At 48.7% G+C, this 27,187-nt stretch overlaps 1 protein-coding gene across 1 annotated transcript; it reads left to right on the top strand.

The window, feature by feature from the left end:
* The first annotated feature begins 5,483 nt into the window (after positions 1 to 5,483).
* ACAT1 (acetyl-CoA acetyltransferase 1) lies at positions 5,484 to 24,516 on the top strand. The gene is made up of 12 exons (XM_029956668.1): positions 5,484 to 5,620; positions 13,373 to 13,420; positions 15,622 to 15,739; positions 16,695 to 16,790; positions 17,019 to 17,119; positions 18,055 to 18,198; positions 18,787 to 18,937; positions 19,691 to 19,786; positions 21,061 to 21,174; positions 21,939 to 22,003; positions 23,440 to 23,597; positions 24,174 to 24,516. Exons 1-12 carry the CDS (start codon positions 5,549 to 5,551, stop codon positions 24,292 to 24,294), a joined length of 1,284 nt encoding a protein of 427 aa, XP_029812528.1. The 5' UTR covers positions 5,484 to 5,548; the 3' UTR covers positions 24,295 to 24,516.
* The last annotated feature ends 2,671 nt before the right edge of the window (positions 24,517 to 27,187 follow it).

Here is a 27,187-nt window from a genome sequence, read left to right on the forward strand (position 1 = left end):
ACATCTCCCCCTACATTTCTCTTATGTTTTGTTCCCAATTTGTTTCTTGATGTGAAAATATTGTTCTAACCTTCATAAAACTAACTTCTACTTTTAGAAAACCATGCCACGGTTAATGACTGTAGTTCCAAAAAGTATTTCATCAAGCTTAGTTCTCCTGCTTTCCAAAACATAAATAGCCACTTAACACTTCTGCCACTAGATGGGGATATTGGCCAGGTCTCTTTAACAAACGTAGTTCACTTACAATCTAAGATGACCTACATTTTGAGCTTACGTAGCTGGGGGGGGGGTTGCCTTGTTTTATTTTTGTTTTTAACATTTTTATTTATTTTTGAGAGACAGAGGGAGACAGAGCATGAGTAGGAGAGGGGCATAGAGGGAAACACAATCTGAAGTGGGCTCCAGGCTCCGAGCTGTCAGCTCTGAGCCCAACCTGGGGCTCGAACCCACTAACCATGAGATCATGACCTGAGCTGAAGTCAGACACTTAACTGACTGAGCCACTCAGGTGCCCCTATTTTGTTTTGTTTTTAAATACACTCTGTACCCAAAGTGGGGCTCAAAGTCACTACCAGAGATCAAGAGTCTCATGCTCCGCCCACTGAGCCAGCCAGGTGCCCTGAAAGATGGAGCTCTTTATTAATGTAACTATTGCTCAGATACTGCGTTACCTACCACAGCAGAAATGATAACTGAAAGCTATACATTTGTGGGGTCCCTGGGTGGCTCAGCTGGGTAAGCATCTGACTTCAGTTCAGGTCATGATCTCAAGGTTTGTGAGTCTGATCCCCACGTTGGGCTCCGGGATGAAATCTTGGATCCTGGAGCCTGCTTTGGATTCTGTGTCTCTGTCTCTCTCTGCCCCTCCCCTGCTCATGCTCTGTCTCTCTCAAATAATAAATTAAAAAAATTTTTTTAAAGCTATACATTCGGTTATACAAAAAAATTTTTTTTTAATTCTCTCTTAAACTGGACTTCATTTTTTTTTTAATCTAAACACTATTTCTATCTCTGAAAGAAATTTCAATCCAGTCGTTTTTACCTAAATTCAGTCAAATTCAGTTGTTATCTTTTCATAAATTTAGGTCTGTCACCTGGAGGAGTGCTCCCTCCGCTCCTACTGTCCCGTCTGCCTCTCACCCACCGTGCCTGGTACCGCGATGTCCTTTTCCCCAGAACAAAGAAAAAGAGCCACGCAGTTGGAGGTTGGCCCGTTGATCTTCTCATCACAGCTACAAGAGGAGACTTGCCCGTTGGGTATTTTAGGGTTGTGTGGAGCACCAGGACTTTCTGTGAGGAGGCTGCTGCCCCAGTCTTCGGTGTAACCTCTAGTCTTCACGTGGCTGCATTTTTGGACAAGCTGGCTTCGATGGGGAGCTCACATCCGCTCTCACAACACAGAATTCACTGTGTGCGGTGGCTCTCCTGTCACACTCCCCTGTGGCTGCCGGGGAGTCTCAGGGCCACTCACCATTATCTGACAAACGTAGATTAAGACCAGAATTAGTTTTGACTTATGTAGGCGTCTACACTGCACCAAGTGTAGGCCACTTGAGTGCTACAATGATTTTTGCAGGCCATTTCTCTATTTCCTACACAAAATCTTGAATTTTCAAATGCCTAGGGTTTAAAAAAATTTTTTTAACATGTATTTATTTTTGAGAGACAGAGCATGGGTGGGGGAGGGGCAGAGAGCGAGGGAAACAGAATCTGCAGCAGCAGGCTCCAGGCTCTGAGCTGTCAGCACAGAGCCCGATGTGGGGCTCGAAATCAGGAACCGTGAGATGGTGACCTGAACCAACAAAGTTGGACGCTTATCAGATGGAGCCACCCAGGCGCACCTAGGTTTTCTCTTTTTAATAAGCTGTGCCTTATGCCTGGAAAGTTCTCATTTCTATTCTATGTAAGCCTTCAGGTCTTAACTAATTTTGTTATTTATTATTTATGTAGTAAGCCCTACCTGCCAATGTGGGGCTTGAGCTCATGACCTTGAGATAAGAGGTCCGTGCTTGCTTCAGCCAAGCGCCCCTCAATTCCTAGAATCCTAAGTGAAATGATTAACTACACTTTTGCCTGCTGCTCACATTAGTGATGAAGCTGCCTCCTTTCCCATTTATTTTTAAAAAAGTACTCTCTGCTTCCGACATGGGGCTGGAATTCGGATCCCAAGACGAAGAGTCACATGCTCCATGGACTGAGCCAGACGGTGGCCCAAGCTTTATTTATCTTGTAGTTTGGAAAGGCGCTGTGTGCCAAGGCTTGGGAGTAATTATCCCTGAGTCTCTTCGGCTTGCTCTAGAAGCTGTCCTGCTCAGCACAGCGGCGCGATGGTCTAACCACAGTTGTCCTCTGTGCTTCCAGGGCAAGCCTTGCCAAGGGCAAAACTGGCGCAGAGGTGAAGAGCTAGACTGCCCAGGTTCAAGTTGCAGCTGTGTCAGTAACTCCTTGCTCTGTGACCTTGGGCGCATTATGTAACTTTTGTATCTGAGTTTCCTTGGCTACAAAATGTGGATAGTAACATCCCCTAATTCACTGGGTTGTTTTCGTTTTGTTTTGTGAGGTGTAAATGGATTTCACTGTGAACAAACAATCCGGGACCAAGAGTTGCATAAGTGACGTGCCCTGTTCACCCTTCACCGCGTGACCCCATGCTGTGCTCATCAACTCTGACCTGTCACAACTAGACGTCTCTGGGCACTAGGCCAGACCAGCTGTTTAATTTTCTGAGTTATTTCTTTAAAAATTTAACTTTAGGGCATCTGGGTGGCTCAGTTGGTTAAGCGTCTAACTCTTCATCTCGGCTCAGGTCTTGATCTCACAGCTCGTGAGTTCTAGCCCCTCGTTGAGCTCTGTGCTGACGTCTCACAGCCTGAGCCTGCTTTGGATTCTGTGTCTCTCTCTGCCCCGCCCCCCTACTCGTGTTCTGTCTCCCTCTCTAAAAAATAAACATCAAACGAAAATTAAATAAAAAAATTTAACTTTATATCTTGGGCCTTTTACACACACGCGCGCGCACACACACACACACACGCACATGCATGGATAAACATGGATACACATTGTAATGATTTTCTTTCAGTAGCTGTTGAAGCACTAAGTATGAATACATTTGTCCCTGTCCTAGAGGGTCAGCAAGAGAAGGCATTGTGTGTGACATTCAAAGGAAGGGGTTAGGACTTGGTGACCTCTGAGTGTAGAAAGTCTGGTGGATGAACAAATCAAACATGTCTTTAAGGAACAACCTGGGGGTGTCTTGGAAGTTAAAGATAGTGGTGCTGTTTAGCTATTGCTTTGTTAGAAAAAAAACAACAACACACCAAACATAGCGGTTTAAACAGAAACAGGGGCGCCTGGGTGGCTCAGTTGGTTAAGCATACGACTTCAGCTCAGATCATGATCTCACGGTTCCTGGGTTCCAGTCCTGTGTCCGGCTCTGTGCCGACAGCTCAGAGCCTGGAGCCTGCTTCAGATTCTGTGCCTCCCTCGCTCTCTGCTACTCCCTCGCTCATGCTGTCTCTCAAAAATGAATAAATGTTAAAAAATTTTTTTTAATGAAAACAGCCACTTCATTTCTTTCGTGGTTTCCGTGCATCATGAATTCAGACGGGGCACAGAGGGAAGGTTTATCTGCTCTACAGCGTCTGGGGCTTCACCTGGAAGGGTTGAAGGCTGGAGACCACATCACCTGAAGGCTTTTTATTCATGTTCTGCCTGGACCTCACCTGGGAAGTCACACCCCGTTCCTGCCAGGCTGCACCCACTGGTCCAGATTCCAGGCCAAGGACCAGCCCCCACCTCTGCTGGGGTGGGGGGTGAGCATCAGTCACATTGAAAGAAGAGCCGGTCAGGTGGGCTGAGTACACGTACGGCCGTCCATCTTCGAAAAATTCAGCCTCCCTCAGCTGCCAACAAAACGTAATGAAAGTCGGGAATTTTCTTTTAGGAAAAACATGACTTTGGCTTGGGGTAAGTTGAAGTTTCACTTTGCTGCCACTCCTTGTATCTCCTATAGGACAGTCAACACAAAAGATATTAACACTAGCGACACAAAGATTTGCTGTCTCCAGGTGAAAATTCAACCTTCAGTAATGGGTTCCCAAAAATGTGAGGATAATAATCGTAACATTTACGTGGTTCTCTGGGAAAAGGAACAGGAAAGCAATGCCGTGTGAAGATACCGGTTTCAGACCCCAGCTTTCTGTGTAACCTGACAAAGACGTTAATTTCTTTGTAGTTCAGTTAGCCTGCTAGTTAAGGGGGGGAGATAATACTAGCAACTAATTCATGGAGTATGTGTGAGGACTTTTAAAAATATTTATATATTTTTTAGAACAAGAACATGTGAGTGTGGGAGAGGGTCAGAAGGAGAGGGAGAGAGAATCTTTTTAAACATTGTTTAAAATGGTGTATTTTGGGGCGCCTGGGTGGCTCAGTCGGTTAAGCCTCCGACTTCGGCTCAGGTCAGATCTCACGTTCGTGGGTTCGAGCCCCGTGTCGGGCTCTGTGCTGACAGCTAGCTCAGAGCCTAAGCCTGCTTCCGGTTCTGTGTCTCCTTCTCTCTCTGACCCTCCCCCTCTCATGCTCTGTCTATCAAAAATAAATAAAACGTTAAAAAAAAAATAAAATGATGTATTTTGAGAGAGAGAGAGAGAGAGAGAGAGACAGTGTGAGTGGGGGAGGGGCAGAGAGAGAGGGAGACACAGAATCTGAAGCAGGTTCCAGCCTCTGAGCTGTCAGCACAGACCCTGACGCAGGGCTCGAACTCATGAACTGTGAGATCTTGACCTGAGCCGAAGTGAACACTTAACCCAGTGAGCCACCCAGGGGCCCGAAGAATTAATAGAATTCTTTTTAATTGGGGGGGGGGGTGCTGGCTGGCTCAGTGGCTGGAACACGTGACTCCTGCTCTCAGGGTTGTGAGTGCCAGTCCTATATTGGGTGTAGAAATTACTTAAAAGAGGGACACCTGGCTGGCTGGGTCGGTCAAGCATGGGCCTACATCTCAGGTGAGCCTCACCTTGGATGTGGCGCCTACTTAAAAATAAAATGAAAAAAAGTACTTAAAGGAGAAATTAAAAAAAAAACCCAATTCTTAATGGTTCAGTAAACTTAGCTATTAACATGCATTCCATTCCCCCTCCTGCTGAAACAGTTGTAAAAGTATCTCATAAATTACAACCTAATCGGATGGCTTAGTAATACTTGAAGGAGCTGTGTGGGCCGAAGGGGCAGATGCAAGCTCCGGGACCTGAAAACACTCAGGGGACACCTACACTACTCACACTACAAGGTCGGAAGGGCGAAACCTGGGGCCGGGATGCCGCACTCGTTTTCCCGGCTCAGCGCCAGCACCTGGGCCCCTAAGTCTTCCGTGGCCCCACGCCTTCTCGGTGTCGGCCAATAGCTGCGTGCGCCGTCACGTCCGAGGCTGCTATTGGAGGAGCGGGCGGGGCGCGCCCCTCGGGGGAGGGCGGGGCAGCGGCGTGGGGGTTGGCGGCGTCGGCCCGCTGTCTCGGCGTACGTGGTGTGCTCGCTGCCGGAGGTCATGGCTGCGCTGGCGGCCCTTCTGTGTGGCGGCGCCCGTGGGCGCAGCCCCCTGCTCCGGAAGCTGATGCGGGTGAGAGGGGCTGGGACCCGGCCCGCAGAGTGTCGGCCCGCGACTGGGAGGGCCCCGGCCCGAGGTTCGCGAAGCCCCGGGTGTAGGCCTAGGGGCTCTTGTCGGAAAGCCCACCTGCACCGCGCACGCGCACTGCTGCCTGGCGGCTGCGGGGACCCGCTCGTGCGTTGCGCGGGGCTCGGACTATTGCAGGCGGAAGGGCCCCGTCCTGGCTCTGCCTGGAGGGAAGCCTGGGCGATACGTCTTCCCCGGGATTTTCTCCCCCCCCCCCTTTTTTTTTATTTTTCCCGGGATTTTTCATAAAAGGTGTTTGTGAGCATCCTTGTCAGGACGTTTTATGTTCATGCAGTGGGTCATCATTGGGCTTAAGAGGCGTGAGGCCCGAAGGGGGAATAAGAGGCACCGCTTTTTGCTGCAGTTTCAAATTTACCAGGGAAAATAAATGGCTGCTCACTATGCAAGGACTAGATTATACTTGGTGTTTCCTACCGGGGGTTGGGGGGTGTCCAGGGGCGTGCCTCGCCTCGGTGGTTGCGTCTGGGGCCCACGGGAGCCACGGCCTTGTCATATGTCAAAGCACGGCTCCATATGTCAAAGCAAAGGAGCCTGCACCTTGGATTTAGGGCCTGGCAAAACCTAGGGAGTAGTAGACGACTTCAGGGTGTGTCTGGTGAGATGTGACTTTTCATGCAGATTGGGGAAATATGCTTTGAAGTCCACCCACGTCATTTTGTAAGTTTGGATTTGACCCAAGGCAGTGGAGACCGTTGATGTTTTTCGGGGGGGGGGCGATTTGTTGTAGCCAGGGGTCTGGAGGATTGAAGTGGGGGGAGAAAACCATTGTCTGTTTTGGCTTGAAGTAACTTGAGCTGCATGCCGGCAACAGAAGCTGAAAAAGGGAGCAGCATGATGCAAGAGATTTATGAAAGAATAAATGTGGAACTTGACAAGTAGGGAGGGTGCGGGGCCAACAGAAAAGGAAGAGTCTAAAAATAACCCCCGGTGATTGAGCAAATGGAAAAGTCTGGAGGAGTGGGTTTCCAGGAAAGAGGAGTTATCTTTTCTTTCTTTCTTCTCCCCAGCCCCTGCCAAGCTGCAGAAGGAAGTTGGGAAATGTACCCGGATCAATTTTTTTTTATTACTTCCTGAATTTGAGTTTTTAAAAAAATGTTTATTTTTGGGACAGTGACAGGGCAGAGAGAGGGAGACCCAGAATCCAAAGCAGGCTCCAGGCTCTGAGCACTCAGCACAGCACCCAACCCGGGGCTGGAGCTCATAAACCAAGAGATCATGACCTGAGCTGAAGTCAGATGCTCAACCACCTGAGCCCCTCAGGTGCCCTCAGGATCAGTTCTTAATGAGCTTATTTGTATTTCATGGAATGATTTGGAAAGTCAGGGTTTCAGCCTGTGTTGGCCAGGTGAACTAGGTCCTGTTAAACAAACACAGGGGCGCCTGGGTGGCTCAGCCGGTTGAGCGTCTGGCTTCGGCTCAGGTCATGATCCCACGGTTCGTGGGTTTGAGCCCCGCGTCAGGCTCTGTGCTGACAGCTAGCTCAGAGCCTGGAGCCTGCTTCAGATTCTGTATCTCCCTCCCTCTCTCTGACCTCCCCTGATTGCACTGTCTCTGTCTCAAAAATAAATAAAAAGCATTAAAAAAAACAAACACAGCTGCAGAGTCCTCTTATAGTTGAGACCTTACTGTGAAAACACAGTTGCTGATGAAAGAGTTTTACAGCGGTGGTAATTTTAAGTAAGCGGTCAGTTCCTGAAGTACAGAAATCAGTTGTAACAGGATTTTCAGTGTTCGGTGCCAGTTTGTTGAATGGAACATGACCTTCACCCTGGCTTTTTTTTCTTTTTTCTTTTTCTTTTTTTTTTTTTGAAAGACGGAGACAGCGGGAGCAAGGGAGGGTAAGAGAGAGAGGGAGACAGAGAATCTGAAGCAGGCTCCAGGCTCTGAGCTGTCAGCACAGAGCCTGATGTAGGTCTCGAACCCACGAACCCTGAGATCATGACCTGAGCCACCCAGGCGCCCCGCACCCTGGCTTTTTGACCTTTGCCTTCAAATACACACAAGTGTCTCTCAGGATCAGCAAACCTGAGTGGACGCCCTGGAGTAATCACTTTCCCCTTACTTCCATTTCTCTTTACGCCGCCGGAGGTACATCTCCCTGCCGCTCATTTGAAGAATACCCGTGCTTTTCTCTTTTTGTATTATTTTTCTTCCTGTTTACTTTCCTCTCGGTACTGTTGACAAGTCCCCTCTTTGAAGCTCCTGTTTTGCTGTTTTGACTCAAAAAAAATTTTTTTTAATGTGTATTTTTGAGAGAGAGAGGGACAGAGAAAGAAAGAGGGAGACACAGATTCTGAAGCAGGCTGTGAGCTTAATGCGGGGCTCGAATTCACTGTGAGGTCAGGACCTGAACTGAAGTGGGTGCTTAAACAGCTGAGCCACTGGGGCGCCCCCGCCGCCTCCTTTTTTTTTTTAAATTCCTCAGACTTAGAAAACAGCTTCCTGGCCTGGCCCTGTCCTGGTCCACTGCCAGGTCCCTCTCCTTGCCTCTATTGCTGCGGGCTGCCTCCTGCGGATGCCAACCGCAGGTGCCAGCCAGCCAGCTTGTGGCTGTGTTCACATGCTGGAGGAGATTGGGAGATAAGAAGAGAGAAGCCAGGGTAATTGTCTCTCCGTCTGTCTCGACATGGGGTTTCTGCCACTGTCAGTGGCTCCTTTGGTTCTCGGCTTTGCAAGGTGACGCTTTGGCCCCTTGGCTTTGGTAACCTTGCTTCTTCCCTTTGCACTCACATCCTGAGTGTGCTAATGCCGTCCTGTTGCTAATCTGTACTGTCTGTGTCCTGTTGTTGGTAGCTTTTCTAAGATTTAGTCTCTGCTTTCGGTTATGTTTCAAATAGAATAGCTTTTATTTTCCTGCTTGAACCCTGATGGATACACTTCCCATTCCCTTTCACCCCGTGGTGTTTGCGCCTCAGTCCCTGAGCCTGCTGCCTTATACAGGCCAAAAGGACAGTCAGGATATTGCGGTGGCCGTAAGTAGTGAGTGACGGCAGTTGGATTTGCTAATAAACGTAGCCAGAGCTGGAGAGATTCCAGAGGAAGCCTGGAGGTAGATCCGTTGACCTTAATGACTGCTGGGCTAAGGGGAGCTGAGCGAGAAAACAGGTAAAATTTGGCGGCCTTGGCCTGCCATTTAGGTAGATGGTTGGGGTTTTGAGAGGAACAGATGTGGGGCAGTAGAAAGAAAGTGACGAGTTATATTTTGGACTTGAATTCGGAGTTGCCGGTTAGAGGAAAGAGGCTAACACGTAAGAGAACTGGGTGAAAAACCGACAGTGGCTTGCAAGGACCCTGATGAGCTCCCCGAGTGAGCGCAAGTGTGTAGAGGGCGGAGAGAGGAGGTCTTAGCCTGGGGCCTCGGGGCGGGCATTTGGGGACTGGAAGAACCTGCAGGATCCGGTGAACGAGAGGGAAGAGGGCGTGGCGTTTGGAAGGACGTCTGGGGAAGGGGGTGTGTCTGAAAGCCCAGGGAGGGGAGAGTCTCAACAAGGAGCGTGTGTTAGCCACCTTGGGCTCATGGAACAAGATTCCACAGTTTGGGCAGCTTAAAACAACAGAAACGTTTCACAGTTCTGGAGGCTGGGAATTCCGAAATCATGGTGTTGCCAGGACCCCGCTCCCTCTGGATCCTGCAGGGAAACCCCGCCTTGCCTCTCCTTCCCGTGGTTTGCTGGCGATCTTTGGGGTTCCGGGGTGGTTGATCCGCGGTTCCCCCTTCTCCATCCGCACACGGCGGTCTCCCCGGCCTTCGGCTTCCTTCTCTGCCTGTCTGTCTCGGTGTTAAAATTCTCTTTCTTTATAGAAAGAACATCAGTCCTACTGGATTAGGGCTACTGTGATGACCTCCTCTTAGCGTGTTTCTGTAGCGACCACATCTCTAAAGTTACACCCTAAGGTACTGGGGTTGGGACCTCTTTGTTTTGGCCGGGTTCAGAGGTAGGGCACAGTTCTTCCTGGACCGAGCACTCGACCCTGTGAAGATTTAATATAACAAAGCAGTTATGTGAAATGTTAACAACGGAATTAGAGGGGCGCCTGGGTGCCTCAGTCGGTTAATCGTCTGACTTCTGGCTCAGGTCATGACCTCACAGTCCGTGGGTTCGAGCCCTGCATCAGGCTCTGTGCTGACAGCTCAGAGCCTAGAGCCTGCTTCAGATTCTGTGTGTGTCTCTCTCTCTGCCCCTCTCCCACTCACTCTCTGTCTCAAAATAAAATAAAGACATAAAAAAGTTTTAACAGTGGAATTAGAGAAATGAAATACCTGAAATGAAAACTGTTGATTGAAATTAGCATAACCATTTTTTTTAAGTCTGTGTATTTATTTTGAGGGAGGGAGAGAGAGTGCGCAGGGAGAAGGGTCAGGAAAAGAGAGAGAGCTGTCAGCACACAATCCAATGCAGGGCTCGATCCCACCAGCCAGGAGATCATGACCTGAGCCAAAGTCTGTTGCTTAACCGGCTGAGACTGAGATGCACAGGTGCCCCCTGATTGCCATTTTTAAAACTGGGTGGATTGCAGGGGACACTGGGTATGGGAACCAGGTAGGCGCTGTCACACTGGAGGGAGAGCTGGATAGGACCTGGTGGCAGTGGTGGAGATGGAGTGGGGAAGAGTTTGGGTGTATTTTGGGCACAGAGTGCCCGCATATGGGGAAGGGGAGTCCTGGCGTTGGGCTTGAGCACCTGGGGAAGTGCGATGGTTGGAGGTGGGATGAGCCAGGAAGCAGCCAGTTTCCTGGGGTGCAAATCCAGAGGCCGGTGGTTTGGACATGAAACTGAGGCCAGCGAGGTGGCGCTTGGATCCTGAGTCCGCAGATCGGTGGGGAGGTCAGGCTGGAGACAGTTTGGAAGTCCTCTGGGCGGCCATGAAGCCCAGGAGAACGGATCCCAGGGGCTCTGGTCCTAAGGGGGCGGGAAGGGGTGACACAGCCCAGGACTGTGTGACCATGGACACCAGGGAGAGGTGGTCACTTGGTGACCTCACTTGGTGGTCCCGGCGCCCTTTGGAGGAGGGTCCTGGCTGGAGGAGGCCCAGGCGGGGAGCCCAAGCTGAACCTGCTTCCCAAGACCCAGCTGCTCACAGGGTTTTGCTGCGTTAACCCTCCTGAGCTGGGGCCTGGGGCTGGGGGCTCGGGGCCTGGGGCCTGAGGGGATGGCGGCGGTCAGCTGGAGAACTTGGGGCCTGGGGAACTGAGCAGTGAGGTGAACGCTTAGGCCACAGCGGTTTGTGGGTGTTTGTGTGGGAGGCTGCAGAGCCGGCTGGGCTGGGGGGTGGGGTGGAGAGCGGAGGGGGCGGGGTGGACGAGGAGGTGGAGGCGCACCTGAACTTGTGGAGCAGTCAGGCATCAGGGGCAAAGCGGAGAGACCGGAGCCCTGGGTTAGAGCCAGGAACCCTGCAGAAGACAAGTGGCCAAGGAAGGGCCTTGTGATCGCACTGTAGCCAGCCTTGCTGGATGGACCCTGACGGAAGGTCACTGTCTGAGGGATCCTCGTTTCTCTCCTGCAGTGTGTCAAACTCTTCCCTCCTGTTCGATTTACGATTTACGTTCCATTCCTCGGCTTCTCTGCCTGCTCAGGGCTCCCCTTTGTGCTGGAAGCTCCGCGGTGACGCGGCCTTGGCCGTGGTGCTGACTGGTTCCAGCACCCGGGACCTCTGCGCACAGGTGCTCCTCCTCACATCCAGGAGAGGGTGGCTTGGGTCACAGTCCAGCCCTGCGTGGTGCTGTCAGCCCTGGGGGAGGAGGGCGCAGTCAGAGGTGCTTCGGGCTGTCCCTTCCACACCCGTTAGGGAAGGGTCTGTGGTTGGAGAGGCCGAGTGCCAACAGGAACTTAAAAAAGTTTTGTTTCACTGCTCAGTTATAGCCCACAAAATATCTGTGGAGACCTTGCACCGCACCAAGTAGCCTTCTCCTTGAGCCCTAGGGATGGTTTACGAGGCCTCCTGTGTTTTTTACATGTTGTCTTTGGAGAGTGGAATATGTACACATAATTTTAACACTTTTCCTTTTGTAAAACTGGGCTGCTGCTGCCGTGGAGGGATTACATCTTATGGATCTCGGGTCCCCACGTTGCCTCTGGGAAGTTAGTGATCCCAGGGGTTACTGAGCAAGCGAAGGCTCAGGCCGTTAGCAGGTGTGTTTGACATCTCTTCCTCATAAAGACGGTAAAGGGATCTGTTCAGAATGTGAGCTGCCTTGAATATTGCAAAGATTATTTTTGAATAAAATCAGGATCAAATTAGGTTCTTTCTTGATGTTTTTAAATTTTATTTTGAGAGAGAAAGCGTGAGCATGAGTAGGGAAGGGGCAGAGAGAAAGGGAGGCACAGAATCCAAACTGTGCTGTCAGCCCAGAGCCTGATGTGGGGCTCGATCTCCTGAACCTCGAGATCATGACCTGAGCTGAACACAAGAGTCTGGATGTTTAAATGACTGAGCCACGCTGGAGCTCCTTCTTACGGCAAAGACGTTGATGTGAACTTTGTACATAGAAGTGACTTGCTCAGTCCTGTGAACCTGAGAAAAGGCGATGTTGGACGCTACTCCGCCCCAGCCCAGAATAACCGTCTCCTAGTGTTGTCTAAACACCTGAGAAACCGGTTTTCAGGCGGTGCCTTGTGGTTAGTGTGGTTTCATGACCACGTGTCACATCTGCTTTCTTTTTGTGCTGGGTTATAAACTGAGCGCTGGCGGGGGCAGGGCGGGTGTTTGTGCCGAGTCCGCAGGCCTTTACCTGTTGTAGGTTTATGACACTGAGGTGTGGCTGGCCATTGATGACTATCAACAAGATGAGGTTCTAAACACAGGTTGTCAGTTCTGAATGTTTACTGTGTTTTCTGACGTCAGAGGCTAAAATAATTTATGCTTTATTCTTTGTCCTGTAAATTACTCAGTTCCAGATAAGTCAGGTCTCTGAACTGTGACTCATATTTTCTCAACGTGTTCTTGTTGGGATTTGTCCCGAAGAGCAGTGCAGAAAGAAGTGAGGCAGATGGCAAGGTATTTACTCTTTGTTGGAAACTAACTTCTCTGGGACTATAGGCTGCGTTTATATGAGGTATGTTTGCCTCAGATAATCAGGTACATTCTTTAGAAGTGGATGGAAGGAGGGGCGCCTGGGTGGCTCAGTCGGTCAAGCCTCCGACTTCGGCTCAGGTCAGATCTCACGTTCGTGGGTTCGAGCCCCGCGTTGGGCTCTGTGCTGACAGCCAGCTCAGAGCCTGGAGCCTGCTTCCGGTTCTGTGTCTCCTTCTCTCTCTGCCCCTCCCCCTCTCAGGCTCTGTCTCTCTCTGTATCAAAAACAAATAAAACATTAAAAAAAAATTAAAAAAGAAATGGATGGAAGGAAATAGCAAGTTTTACTTACATATTTTTTAAACAAAGATATTTTCTTGCGGGACTCTAAAAGCAGAACGTCAAACTGTTTTATGGAGCTGACTCTTAAAAAGGCTTAGAGATTTTAAGCTTATAAACTTAGCAGAAGACATTTCGATGCATAGCTAATCAGAAAAGTGTATTAACAAAGTAGTATTTTTTTTCTGATTATAACAGTGACGTGTGGTGTAGAATGTAGAAATGAAAATATACGGAAGCAGAAAGAAGTCCCCACATCACCACTGCTGAAAGTATAAAATGATGTAGGTTAATGTTTTTCACATTATAACTTTATTTATATTACAGGAAGTAAAATACGTGGAGCGAAGTTATGTATCAAAACCCACTTTGAATGTAAGTATAAATTTAAATTGTGCTTTAAAATTTTAGGAATGTAAAGGAAAATGTAGAAATGTGGAAAAAATGCCTACCCTTATATTTGCCTCTTTGTGGGGCCAGCGTGGGAACAGCCGCTTGCTGGAAACTAAGCTAATCCCAGATGCCCCGCAGTGATGTCGCTCTGCGCCTGCGCGAGCCCCGCCCCCCCCCCCCATCGTCTCCTGCCACGCGGCCTTCTCTCTCACCTGCGCCTTGTACGTCCTTACTCCCGGGACCCTCGTTAGACCGGGAGGGACACACAGTGGCCACGTGGAAGATACTAGAAGAAACCAACTGAACCAGTCTGGGGATTAGACAGGAAGGACCATCATCTGATCACCTGGTGCTTTCTGAGGGGTTCTCTGTGTTTTCCGGGTCCCTCAAATGACTTCTTACTGGCCAGAAATCTTTTCGTTTTAACTTAAAAAAAAAAAAGTTTATTTTGAGGGAGAGAGGGAGGAGGTGAGAGAGTGCACAACTGGGCGAGGAACAGAGAGAGGGAGAGAGAGAATCCCAAGCAGGCCACACACTGTCAGTGCAGCCTGCTGTGGGGCTCGAACTCATGAACCATGAGATCATGACCTGAGCCTAAGTCTAGGGTTGGACGCTTAACTGACTGAGCCACCCAAGTGTCCCTAATGGCCAGAAATCTAAGGAACAATTCCCTTATTTATCTCCCATCTTAGGGGAATGTGGAAGGCAAGTGTGAGGAGAGAACTTTTTTTTTTTTTTTTTTTTTTTTTTACTTATTTTTGAGAGACAGAAAGAGGCAGTGCGAGCAGGGGAGGGTCAGAGAGAGAGGGAGACAAAGAATCCAAAGCAGCTTCCAGGCTCTGAGCTAGCTGTCAGCACAGAGCCCGATGCGGGCTCAAACCCAGGAACCGTGAGATCATGACCTGAGCCGAAGCCGGAAGCTGGACGCTTAACTGACTGAGCCACCCAGGTGCCCCAAGGAGAGAACTTTTGAAATAGAGTTTGACAATTTAAAAATTTGTTTTTAATGTTTTATTTATTTTTGAGACAGAGAGGGACAGAGCATGAGCAGGGGAGGGGCAGAGAGAGGGAGACACAGAACCGAAAGCAGGCTCTGAGCTGTCAGCACAGAGCCCGATGTGGGGCTCGAACCCACGAACATGAGATCATGACCTGAGCCGAAGTCGGAGGCTTACCTGACTGAGCCACCCAGGCGCCCCGAGTTTGACAATGTTTAAGAGGGCTTTATCTATTTTTTCCTCAGGTTCATATTAATATTACCTTACTAATCACTTAAGAAATTGTGGCTGTGCCGTGTCCCTGTTGCATGGCCCGGCCACATCCTCCCAGCATGCAGGTCTGGTGTCCCCGCCCCCCCCCCCCCCCCCCCCCCCCCCCCCCCCCCCCCCCCCCCCCCCCCCCCCCCCCCCCCCCCCCCCCCCGAGCCACTGTCCGTGAGGAAGCCCTTTGGTTAGTGGCCTTGGTTGTGCAGTTGAGCAGGGTAAACTGATCATTGCCTAAATTTTGACAGTGGAGCAGAATCGAGACTCAGGCTTCTGGTTTCCAGCCTCCTGTGGACAACGGGGAAGGATCTGTGCCTACTTTAGACTTAATTTGTCTGAGGTTTTTGGGTGGATCTTAAATCCTAAAGCACCATCATTGGACTGAGATAATTTTAATCTTTAGGAGCAGATAGTCATTCATGAAAGGTCTGTTTAGATAATAAAGTGGCCTCCTTATCAGCGTTCCCCAGTGGTCAGCCTGGGCCTGGAAGGCGACAGTCCTCCTGTGACGTCCCCAGAAAGCCAGGAGTACCCTAACGCTCCATCCCAGGGCCTGCCCTGCCCCCCTCACGTCACCTGCACCCACAGGCGGTGTGTCATTGCCAGCAGGACAGGGAGTTCCTGAAAGATGGACCACGTGCACGTGACTTTGGTTCCAGTGTGCTCTTGCAGAGGTTCTGTTTGACCAGTCACTGTTGTAACCTCTGTCTGCCTGATTTATAAACGGAACTCTACCGTCGATGTGCACAGGTAGGAAAACCTGTTTGTTTCTCTCTGGTTTCAGGCATACCCGCTGGGTGACTCAGAACGTATCCCCAGTGGATGAGGCTGGGGCTCCGGTGTACCTCTCTGAACGGTGTTCAAGGAGAGACGGTTTGGGTGAAATACTGACAGAGTTCTTATCGTCTTGTGTCTTGCCAGGAAGTGGTCATAGTGAGCGCTGCAAGAACGCCCATCGGGTCCTTTCTCGGCAGCCTCTCTGCCCTGCCAGCCACCAGGCTTGGTGCCCTAGCAATTCAGGCGGCCATCGAGAAGGCAGGTCAGTAGTTACTTGGGGTTTTTTTTTTTCTTTCTTAAGTAAACTCTGTCCTCAACATGGGGCTTGAACTCATGACTCCAGATCAAGAGTCATGTGATCCTAAGTGTCAAATCACTAAATTGTACAATCAAAACGAATTCTACACTGTATGTTAACTGACTAGAATTTAAATAAAAACTAAAGAACAAAAACAAAACACCTCGGCCATACGCTCTGCCCTGAGCCAGCCGGGCACCCCACCTCCTGTGCGTTTTTGTGTTCAGGGGGACAGTGATTAAATGGGACCAACTGTGTACATAACAGTTAGAAATGACTTAGTGCCTCCCATTTCTTTTATTTTTAATGTTTATTATTTATTTTGAGAGGGAGTAGGAGAGAGCGCGAGCGCAAGGGGTCATGTGCTGCTCAGGGAGGGGCAGAGAGAGAGGAGAGAGAGAGAATCCCAAGCAGGCTCCGCATGGTCAGCAAAGAGCCCCATGCGAGGCTTGAACTCACAAATGGTGAGATCATGACTTGAACTGAGATACAGCTTAACTGACTGAGCCACCCCAGGTGCCTCTTACTGCCTCCATTTCTATATTTTCTTATAAAGAAGGCCTTGTACCACAGACTCCCGGGTGGCAGAGTAGGTTGTGTCCGACGCTTGATCTGGGCTCAGGTCATGATCTCCCGGTTCCTGAACTGGAGCCGTTTCCGGCTCTGACAGCCTGGAGCGTGGAGCCTGTTTTGGGTTCTGTCTCCTCTCTCTCCCTGCCCCTCCCCTGCTCGTACTCACTCTCACTCTCTTACTTTCTCTCTCTCTCAAATAAATAAACATTAAAAAGAAAATCCGACAGTGAGGCTGAATCTCCACACTGACAACCATTCCCGCTGCACGTCATGTACCTTATTAGGTAATCACGGATTAGTAAATTGAATAAAATATGGACATGTGCGTTTATCTCTGTAACAAAAGGGATTCCGAAAGAAGAAGTGAAGGAAGCATACATGGGGAACGTTCTTCAAGGAGGTGAAGGTCAGGCCCCGGCGAGGCAAGCAGTCCTGGGCGCAGGTACTGGGAATCATTTTTCTTCTGTACGTACGGTGTTTGGTGCAACATGGTGGAGGCCATGTCCGCTTAAATGAAATGTTAAATGCTTAATTGAACCCAGATTTATATTGGCCGGAGTGAGGCTGTTGCCGATTACAAGTTAACGTGCTCTGTTGTGTTAATTTTAATTGTACAGTTGTTTGAAGAGTACCTCTGTCACAAGTGTGACTTGCCTTGTGTCGGTTCTAGGCTTACCTGTTTCTACTCCGTGCACGACCGTAAACAAAGTCTGCGCCTCAGGCATGAAGGCCATCATGATGGCCTCCCAGAGCCTCATGTGTGGACATCAGGTGAGCAGCAGCCGCTTCTCCAGCTGGCGGCGAGCAGCCACCAAGACTGGCGGCCCCTGGGTGCTTTAGAAGTGAGCTCCTTTCTCCGGGGCCCAGCGGCCAGGGTGCCTCACGCCCTCGGGGGCTGCATTTGCTTACTCCTTCTGGAGGAGAGGCCCACGTCTTGTGTTAAAAAATAGTTTTCAGCCAAGATGTTTTAGTCTTCAGGTGACCTCTGACTTGGTTTTTTTCAGAGATTGTGGGTGATTTATAACCTAATAAATTTTTTTATTTGCCAGAGTAAGAAGAGTTTTCAACATAGATGAGAATAAGGTGTTGATCCTGGGAATCAAATCATTGACCGAGCCCAGAATTGATGATGAATTTATGGTTCCTACATACCCAGGTTCATTTGTTAAGTTGTGCAGGGTTTCTCCTGGCTTTGCTGAATGTTTTTATTTTTAATTTCATTTTAGAGTGTGAGTGTGTGCATGAGTGCAGGAGGGGCAGACACAGAGTCTTTTTTTCTTTTTTTCAAATTTTTAAATTTTATTTAAAAAATGTTTAAGGTTTATTTATTTTGAGTGAGAGAGAGCATGAACAGGGGAGAGACAGAGAGGGAAAGACAATCCCAAGCACGCCCTGCACCTTCAGCACAGAGCCTGGTGTGGGACCCAAACTCACAAGCCAGGAGATCATGACCTGAGCTGCAGTTGGATGCTTCACTGACTGAGCCACCCAGGCGCCCCATCCCATCATTACACATTTCAGACCATTTCTCTTCATGGGGGGCAGGAGGGTGCTTCTGCACCCCCCCCCCCCCCCCCCCCCCCCCCCCCCCCCGCGCAGCAAGTGTGTAACGAAGCCCACGGCACACCTGTGTGTCGGAGCTGTGCGGGACATACTGGGTTTGCAGCCCGTTGGAGCCGACCTCGCATTTGTTTGTTGCCAAGCAGGACGTGATGGTGGCAGGCGGGATGGAGAGCATGTCCAACGTTCCCTATGTGATGAACCGAGGCGCTACACCGTACGGTGGCGTGAAGCTCGAAGATCTGATTGTGAAAGATGGGCTCACTGATGTCTACAATAAGATCCACATGGTAATCGCTGCTTTCTAAGGAGCAGTACCACCTGTCATACAGTACTGCTTGAAGCTTGTTTTGAGAGAGCGCAGGTGTCAGCTGGGGAGGGGCGGAGGGAGAGAGAATCCCGAGTAGGCTCCTTACCCAGCGCAGAGTCCGACACGGGGCTCGATCCTGGGAACATGACCTGAGCTGAAATCAAGAGTTGGATGCTCAACTGACTGACTCACCCACTGCCCCTGCTTGATTTTTGAAAAGAAATGGATTTTGGAGAGGAAAGATGGGCTCTTTAAATGCTGATTTTCACCATTTATTTGCTCATTGTATCAGTTTGACTTAGTTGTTGAGTAAACTGCCCCACACGGGAACAGGGCATGTTCTGACTTCTAATAATAGATTCCACAACCGTTGAATTCCTTGCCTTTGAGAGAGAACCTTCTGAGCTAACTCACTTGAAGATGAGACAGGAGTGAAAAATGACCTTATGCCGAAACAAGTGTATTTTAAGAAACTGAATTTAACTGCTAACCAGTCTTTGACGTTATACAAAGTTAGTGTAAGTTATGGAGCGGAGTTCATTCCCTAAAACATCCCGACCCGAATCAGGGGAGCTGCGCTGAGAGCACGGCGCGGAGGCTGCACATCACGCGCGAGGAGCAGGACGCCTACGCCGTGGGCTCCTACCGCCGGAGCCAGGCGGCCTGGGGCGGCGGGCGGTTCGCAGATGAGGTGGTCCCCGTCACGATTTCGGCGGAAGGTAGACGTGTTCCAGAACGGGTTTGACTTGTAGTGGCTTCGGTGTCGTAAACGTCTGGCTTCAGATTAGCATGGTTTTATCTTTGTTCAACTGAAGACACAGAGGGTTACGATTAATAAAAGGGAAATGTTGCCAGTTTAGAGAGAAAAAATTCAATGAATTTAATATCAGGTTCCAACTCCCCAGATTCCACTAAGAATAATATTTTCAATTCGAGAAACCTATTGGAAACCTTTGCAATATAAGGGACGGGCTATATATTAGCCTTTTAAGTGAACAAGGGGATTTGTTAGAAGGGCGTGCCCAGGCAGCTCTGGGCACCTTGCGCCTTGCCCTGTCTGCATCCCCAGAGCCCCCTCTGCAGGGTTCCCAGTCACAGATGTCCTAGAGCAGGGACCCCCTCCCCCACCAGACTAAGTCCATAGTGAAATCTTGTTCCTTTGGCTTAGGGCACATGTCCCTTCAGAAGTGATCGCTAGGCTCCAACTGATGGGAGTTACCGGAGCCTCTTGGCTGCTGGGGTCAGGAGAGCCAGTGCGGTCTGTGGCGGCAGAAGGGGGAGGGAACAGAATGAGATGCGGCCGTATCCAAGGTTCGAGCCACTCACAGGTCCCAGGAGGTAGCTGGGGTCCTCGGGTGGCATGAGGGGCGTGGGCAGAGGATGCCAGGCTGCCCGCCTGCGGGCTTGTGCACACAGCTCACTGGCTCAGTGTTGGCTCGACCAGCGATTACTTTAAAAGACTTGTGTTTCAGGTAAACCCGATGTAGTTGTGAAAGAAGATGAAGAGTACAGACGTGTTGACTTTAGCAAAGTTCCAAAGCTGAAGACAGTTTTCCAAAAAGAAAACGGTTAGTATTATGAAATGAGGCAGGACCAAAAATGGAGTTAATATACCATATTTAGTCTGGGAACCACCTAAGGATTTTGAAAAAGTAATTCTAGAAAACATCTAGCTGTTACTTAAAATTTTCACTAACGCTGGGCTCATGTGAAATGAACACATTAGATTTATACAAAAAATCGTTTAAAATCCCTTACCGGTTAACCCCTTCAGTATAGAAATCCGAGGGAAGAGACTGTCGAATGGGTGCAGAATTCAGTTTCTCACATGCAGTTCACATCGAAAGTTTACTGTGATGTGAAAGTCGTTGATGGGTTAAATTGCTGTAAGATTCCTGACTAGGAAGTTGACAGTAGTGTTGTTCTGTTTTAGAGCCCGTGCCGGGTAGGCCCTCAGTAAGTAACTGTCAAGTGCAACCCTAAGTGGGATGCTGGTATTCTAAATTCATGCTTTTGAAATCCTTCTGCTTCTAAAATTGGCTATATGTACAGTTGTAACCCAAAGTTACTTTTTCTGCCTTTCCTGATTTTCTCAATACCAACTACAGGAAAGGATCAGTCTTATTTTTTAAGAAATGTTTTATGTTGAGAGAACACATGCACAAGTCAGGGAAAGGCAGAGAGGAAGGGGGAGAGAGAATCCCAAGCAGGCTCTGTACTGACGGCGCAGAGCCCGCTGTGGGGCCTGGTAGCATGAACTCGGAGATCATGACCTGAGCCAGAAGCAAGTCGGAGGCCTGGGCCACCCAGGTGTCCCTGGATCAGTGTTTTTTAAAGCATCAAATAAAATTCATATTACAGAAGCATATTCTTATATTTTTAGCTGCAGTCTGTTACAGGGTCTTTGTTGCAATTAAAAAAAAAACAGCTTAGTTGACATAATTTTCATACTATAATATTCTGTTTAAAATGTTCAGTTGAAGGGCACATGGGTGGCTCAGTGGGTTAAGCGCCTGCCTCCTGGTTTTGGCGTAGGCCATGATCTCATGGTTCGTGAGTTTGAGCCCCACGTGCACGGATGGTGCAGAGCCTGCTTGGGATTCTTCCTCTGCCTCCTCCTTGCTCAGAAACTCTCTGGAAATAAACCTTACCACTCCTACAGGAGGGCCTTGTGATAGTTGAGTGGTAGCTGGGTGTGGGTTTCCTGGAAGCCGGCCTTCTCTCCATGCCGCACTGTCACTTCTCACACATCGAGCCGCCCGGGGATTACCCTGCAGGACTTTGTTAGACCCGATGAACGGCGGGTGAAAGGGTTGTGACTTCCTGCTCCCGGTGCCCGCAGGCACGGTGACGGCTGCCAACGCCAGCACGCTGAACGACGGTGCGGCCGCGGTGGTTCTCATGACCGCGGAGGCTGCCGGGAGGCTCGGCGTCAAGCCACTGGCACGAATAGCAGGTAAATGTGTTCTCCGCTTGTTTATTCCTACTCGTCCTCACGCGTCCTGAAGTGGGGTTTCCGGGCTGGTGATACGGCGTCGCCACTGTTCCACATGACAGGATGTAGCTCAGTTTGAGAGAGAAGCTCCTTTACCAGCTGTTGCTGCCGCTGCCATAGAGCAAGCTTTAAAAATTTCTTCCCGTGCAATATGAGTGGGAGAATACAGTGTACGTGTTCTACCGTGCTTCTATCTAGATTTCCTATGTGACCTTGTCATACCTCAGTCTCCTTAAACTACTTCTAGCTGTAAAATCTGCCTTGTCTTCTCAACAAGTTAGACAAATACCATTTTGTTACTTTACAAAAAAGCCTTACAGTTTCAGTTTTAGTTGAGTTCTTAGTTTCTTAACCTCAGACCTGTTGACATTTTGTAACAGATGATCCTGTTGTGGCTGTGGTGCACACTGTAGAGTGCTGAGCTGGTCCTCAGGCTCTCCTCACGGGATACGGGCACCAAGTGGTATTTTACCCGTTGGGACACTCACGGTTATTTGTCGCTGGAGACATATGTCAGTGTCTCCGGAGGCAAATTATCCCAAACCCCCTACCTATGAAAATCCATGGCTTTGATGACTAATAAAGCACAGAATCGTAGAAAAGGAACAAATACATTTACAGATATTAGGATTAGGAAGCTTGCATCTTAGCATATCCTATATGACAATTGTTAGAGAACACTTGTACGAATGATTCTTATGACCTATTACATTTCTTTAATACAGCTTTTGCTGATGCTGCTGTGGACCCTATTGACTTTCCAATTGCACCTGCACATGCCGTGCCTAAGGTGAGAACAGATGAGGGCCGGTCCTCCATTGTGCCAGCTTCTGCTTTCTTTTTTACCAAAGTTGCAGGGTTTAGATTTTTAATGTCACTTGTCTGCTGAAGGACAGAGATAGCATAGTTTTGAATCTTCTAACTTCTCCTGAAAATAACTTGAGCAATCACAAACATCTTTAGTGGAACAGACAAAAACAATGATTTGTTTTTCAGTATGATACTGAATTCACACCTGGTGGATAACCACAGAGTGGGAGGTTGGTGTGGCAGGGAAAACGGGAAGCTGAGGGTCCTGGTTCTCTACTAGGAGAACTGCTGGGAATCAGTCTTAGAGTGAAACTAAAACCAGAAAACCTACATACTCCAAGCTCCAAGACTTAGATCTAAGTCTCTACGAGATGTTGCCGGGGGGGGGGGGGGGGGGGGGGGGGGGGGGGGGGGGGGGGGGGGGGCGGGGAAGGGGCGGTTGCAGGCAGATACCCTGTCGAATGGGTTTAGGGGTTGAAGGATCACAGAAGATTCCAGCAAATAAACCCTGTCAGGAGAGGGCGTCACCATGAATGACAACTTGAGACCAGCACCACAGGTAGAGCAGAAATCAGCGAGGAAGAAGGGTAGAGGGATCAGACACACAGGAGCGTGGCAGGTGGCAGAGGCAAAGCAACAGACACAGCTTCTGAAAGTGAGTGCAGCCCCGGAGAGCAAGGGAGGCACACGGTTCAGGATTCTGAAGGCAGAAGTGTGATCCTGACCTCGGCCCGAAGTGGCCACACTTAGGTGCCGTGATTTTGTCTTAGGGCTGTTGGATCTTTACAGCTTAACAAGCTGAGCCTGCTGGAGAAGAGGGGAAGAGGGAGGAATGCTGTCAAGTCCACACTAAAAACCTTCTCTAAAAAAGGGGAAGTAGCCCAGTTTTAGGAGGATAATCCTCATACAACCATTAGCAGCTCCAAGCCTTCTCGCACAGAGTAAGAGCTGACAGGATAAAAGACCTGAAACAATTTACAGTGAAGATACACTGGACCCTGCCCCCCACAGCAGCGTTTATAAAGGAGAAGCCACAGGAGATGTGGAGGAAAACGGCACTCTTTCACTTGGGAGGGCAAGAATCTACAAGCAACAGTGCAGATAGATCTTGGGGCTATCAAGTCTGAACCCCAAACAGAGAATACGTGTTCTTTGCAGGTTTCCATGGAACATTCAAGAAAATCAAGTTGTCGTGCTGCAAAATAGAAATCATAAATGCAAGGAAAATTCTGTGCTCATAGGGCAGTAAGATGAGAAATTAAAAGCAGAAAATAAAAAGGCCCTTCCTCCTGGAAACTAAAACTCCAAATTAAAATATGTTGCATCGGGGGAAATAGAAACCCAAGTTGCAGAAATTCCAAGGTAGCAATGAAAATAAGTTTTAACTGTAAAATATTATCTTTTAAAAAATTTTAGGTCCTTAAAGACGCAGGATTAAAAAAAGAGGACATCACAATGTGGGAAGTAAACGAAGCCTTCAGTCTGGTGGTGCTGGCCAACATGAAGATGCTGGGGCTGGACCCCCAGACAGTGAACGTGAACGGAGGCGCCGTCTCCCTGGGGCATCCGATCGGGTGGGTAGTTGCAGGAACGCCTGTGTCTGGGCTGGTGGCTGCTCGACGGCCTTCGTGTCTCTGTCTAAACCCAAACCGCTTCCCGCCGATTCCTATAAACTCCTGGTCGAACCCGTTTCCTTCCCACGAGTCCTGGAAATGGCAAACCCCGTTTCTGATAGGACACGACACTGAACTCAGACCTGTCACTTTTGTTGACTAAGGTCGGATACTGTTTTATGCTGAAGAAGAGCTTTTAAGATTAAGAGGCGTTAAAGTCTGCTGTAACGACAGGCTTTTTTTCTTTTCAATGTTTGTTTTTGAGAGACACAGACACTGTGGGGGAGGGGCAGAGAGAGAGGGAGGCACAGAAACTGAAGCAGGCTCCAGGCTCTGAGCCGTCAGCACAGAGCCCGATGCTGGGCTCTAACTCACAGACCACAAACCATGAGATCACGACTTGAGCCAAAGTCAGATGCTTAACTGAATGAGCCACGTAGGTGCCCCTGAACTTTTCAGGTTAATTTGGAATTGAAACCGTTTTTGGTTACAGATTCTATGATTTATTAAAGACTACGCATGCTCTCTCCATCCCAGGATGTCTGGAGCCCGGATTGTCGTTCACATGGTTCACACCTTGAAGCCAGGGCAATATGGTCTCGCCAGTATCTGCAATGGAGGAGGAGGGGCCTCGGCCATGCTGGTACAGAGGCTCTAGCCCCCCTGTGCCCCGAGCAGCAACCCGAGGGAGCAGCAACCCGAGGCGGCTGGAGGGGCCTGCCGCCCCCAGTGTGGCGGAACACCTCCGGTCAGGCTGCAACAAGATCGTCTGTTTGGGTTATTATTTTGTTAACTTTTTTAAATAACAAGGTCAGCTCTCAAGTCTTTTGAAATTACAAATAAATTTTTTCTTGTGCTCTAAATCTTGTATAATCTTTAAAAGTTTAAAATATTTTTGTTACAAAGCTATATACTAGTTGAAATACCGTTCAGTATTAGTGACTTTTAAGTAGCAGCTTTCATTTTAGACAATCATAATTTTTGTATTTTTGAGGATTTGTAAAGATCAAGTGAATGTTATTTACAATTAATTTAGATTTGTAGCTCCCCCCCTTTTTATAAGTTTATTTTAAGGGAGAGCGGGAAACCGTGAGATTATGAGCTGAGCTGAAATCAAGTCAGGTGTTTGTGCCACCCAGGCGCCTCTCCTCGTAGCCTCTTCACAGTGAGCGCAGCTACTCTGTCAGACTGGCAGGGCCTCGTACCGTTAACCAGGAAGCCACAGATCGTGTGGGCAGCGTTGCTGCCAACAGGAGCTACCCATGTGCTCAGGTCTAGAGCGGGTACAGTATCTTGTACCATCAGCAGGCAGGATTTGGGGGACTAGGGGTCCCCAGCAATGGGCTGTGGATTGCAAGGACAGCACGGAGCAGGGAAGGAAGGGCAGAGACTGTTCCAGTATGCCACAATGCCTGTCCTTCAGCAGGTAAAATGTACCACAAGTGTCTTGAATTTCATCTCACCTGGGAAAAAACCCTACATTGTAGGCAGGGGCTGTACGCCAGCCTCAGCGGCAGCTCTGAGAAAGGAAAGCTCCTGTTCAAGCTGATACGTCCGGGGGGGGGGGGGGGGCCAGTGTATGGCAGAAACGGCCATGGTATATATAGTCTCCTGGCAAATAAACTTCGCAGTGGATCCTTACCTTGGATAAAAAGACAACAGAAGGAAAAAAATTTTTTTAAAAAATTTATTTTTGAGAGAGCAGAAGAGGGGCAGAGAGAATCCGAAGCAGGCTCCAGACTCCGAGCTGTCAGCGCAGAGCCAAACGCAGGACTCAAACCCACAAACAGCAAGATCATGTCCCGAGCTGAAGTTGGATGCTTAACCAACTGAGCCACCCAGGTGCCACGGAAAAAAAAGTGATTCAAGGAATATGTAATACAAATAAAGTCTCTAGGACAGTACTTAGTCCATGTTGAGCCACAGATGTATTTTTTAATTCCTTTAATCCTCACAAGAACTCTCAAGAGGGTAGGTACTATTATTCTCTCTACTATACAGGTAAGGAAACTGAGGCACGGAACAGCTGAGATGGCTACAAATCCAAGCAGTGACGTCCAGAGCCCAAGTTCTTCACTCACTGTGCTTTTAAGTACCTGCTGTGACTGTAACAGAGGCGGGTGCGATACATCATAGAAGAAGACCCAAAAGAATACTTCATTGAAGACTAACAATTAACACTGCATCTATAACAGAATTAACACTGCATCAAAATGTCAGTAAGATGGAAAAGCTCTCTGATAATTCTGAGGAAAAAATGAGAGGCAAAGAAAAAAAGGGAACCAACCAGTAAATTGTATTTCTTACAAAAACAAAAACCTGGGGTACTCCTATCTTTAAGTGTTAGGTGGGCAGGTTGTGAAGGCCTTCTTTCATTAGCAAAATTTAATGAACAGAATCATACCAAGATATTCTAGAGAAAACCTATAGGTAGAAAAATGGAGTCCTTGGCACAAAAACAGACACATAGACCAATGGAATAGAATAGAGAACCCAGAACTGGGCCCACAAATGTACGGCCAATTTTTGACAAAGCAGGAAAGAGTATCCAATGGAAAAAGGACAGCCTCTTTAATAGGTGGTGCTGGGAGAACTGGACAGCAACATGCAGAAGAATGAAACTAGACCACTTTCTTACACCATACACAAGAATAAACTCAAAATGGCTGAAGGACCTGAATGTGAGACAGGAAACCATCAAAACCCTCGAGGAGAAAGTAGGGGAAAACCTCCTAGACCTCCACCGCAGCAATCTCCTACCTGACACATCCTCAAAGGCAAGGGAAATGAAAGCAAAACTGAACTCTTGGGACTTCATCAAGATAAAAAGCTTCTGCACTACAAAGGAAACAATCAAGAAAACTAATAGGCCACTGACAGAATGGGAAAAGATAGTTGCAAATGACATATCACATAGAGGGCTAGTATCCAAAATCTACAAGGAACTCACCAAACTCCACACTCACAAAACAAACAACCCAGTGAAAAAATGGGCAGAAAACATGAAGAGACACTTCTCCAAAGAGGACATCCAGATGGCCTACAGGCACTTGAAACGGTGCTCAACATCACTCATCATCAGGGAAACACAAAACCACAGAGATACCACCTCATGTTGGTCAGAGTAGCTAAAATGAACAAATCCAGAGTCTATAGACGCTGGTGAGGATGTGGGAAGCGGGCACCCTCCTACACTGTTGGTGGGAATGTAAACTGGTGCAGCCGCTCTGGAAAACAATGTGTCGGTTCCTCAAAAAACTATCCATAGAACTCCCTTATGACCCAGCAATAGCCCTGCTAGGGATTTACCCAAAGGATACAGAAGTGCTGATGCATAGGAGCACATGTACCCCAGTGTTCATAGCAGCAATGTCAACAATAGCCAAATCATGGAAAGAGCCTAAATGTCCATCACCTGATGAGTGGATCAAGAAGATGTGGTGTATATACATACAATGGAGTATTACATGGCAATGAGAAATAATGAAATATGGTCATTTGTAGCAAAGTGGATAGACCTTGAGGTTGTCATGTTAAGTGAAATAAGTCCG

The sequence above is a fragment of the Suricata suricatta genome, chromosome 11 (genome assembly GCF_006229205.1).
Source record: "Suricata suricatta isolate VVHF042 chromosome 11, meerkat_22Aug2017_6uvM2_HiC, whole genome shotgun sequence".
NCBI classification, from domain to species: Eukaryota; Metazoa; Chordata; class Mammalia; order Carnivora; family Herpestidae; genus Suricata; species Suricata suricatta.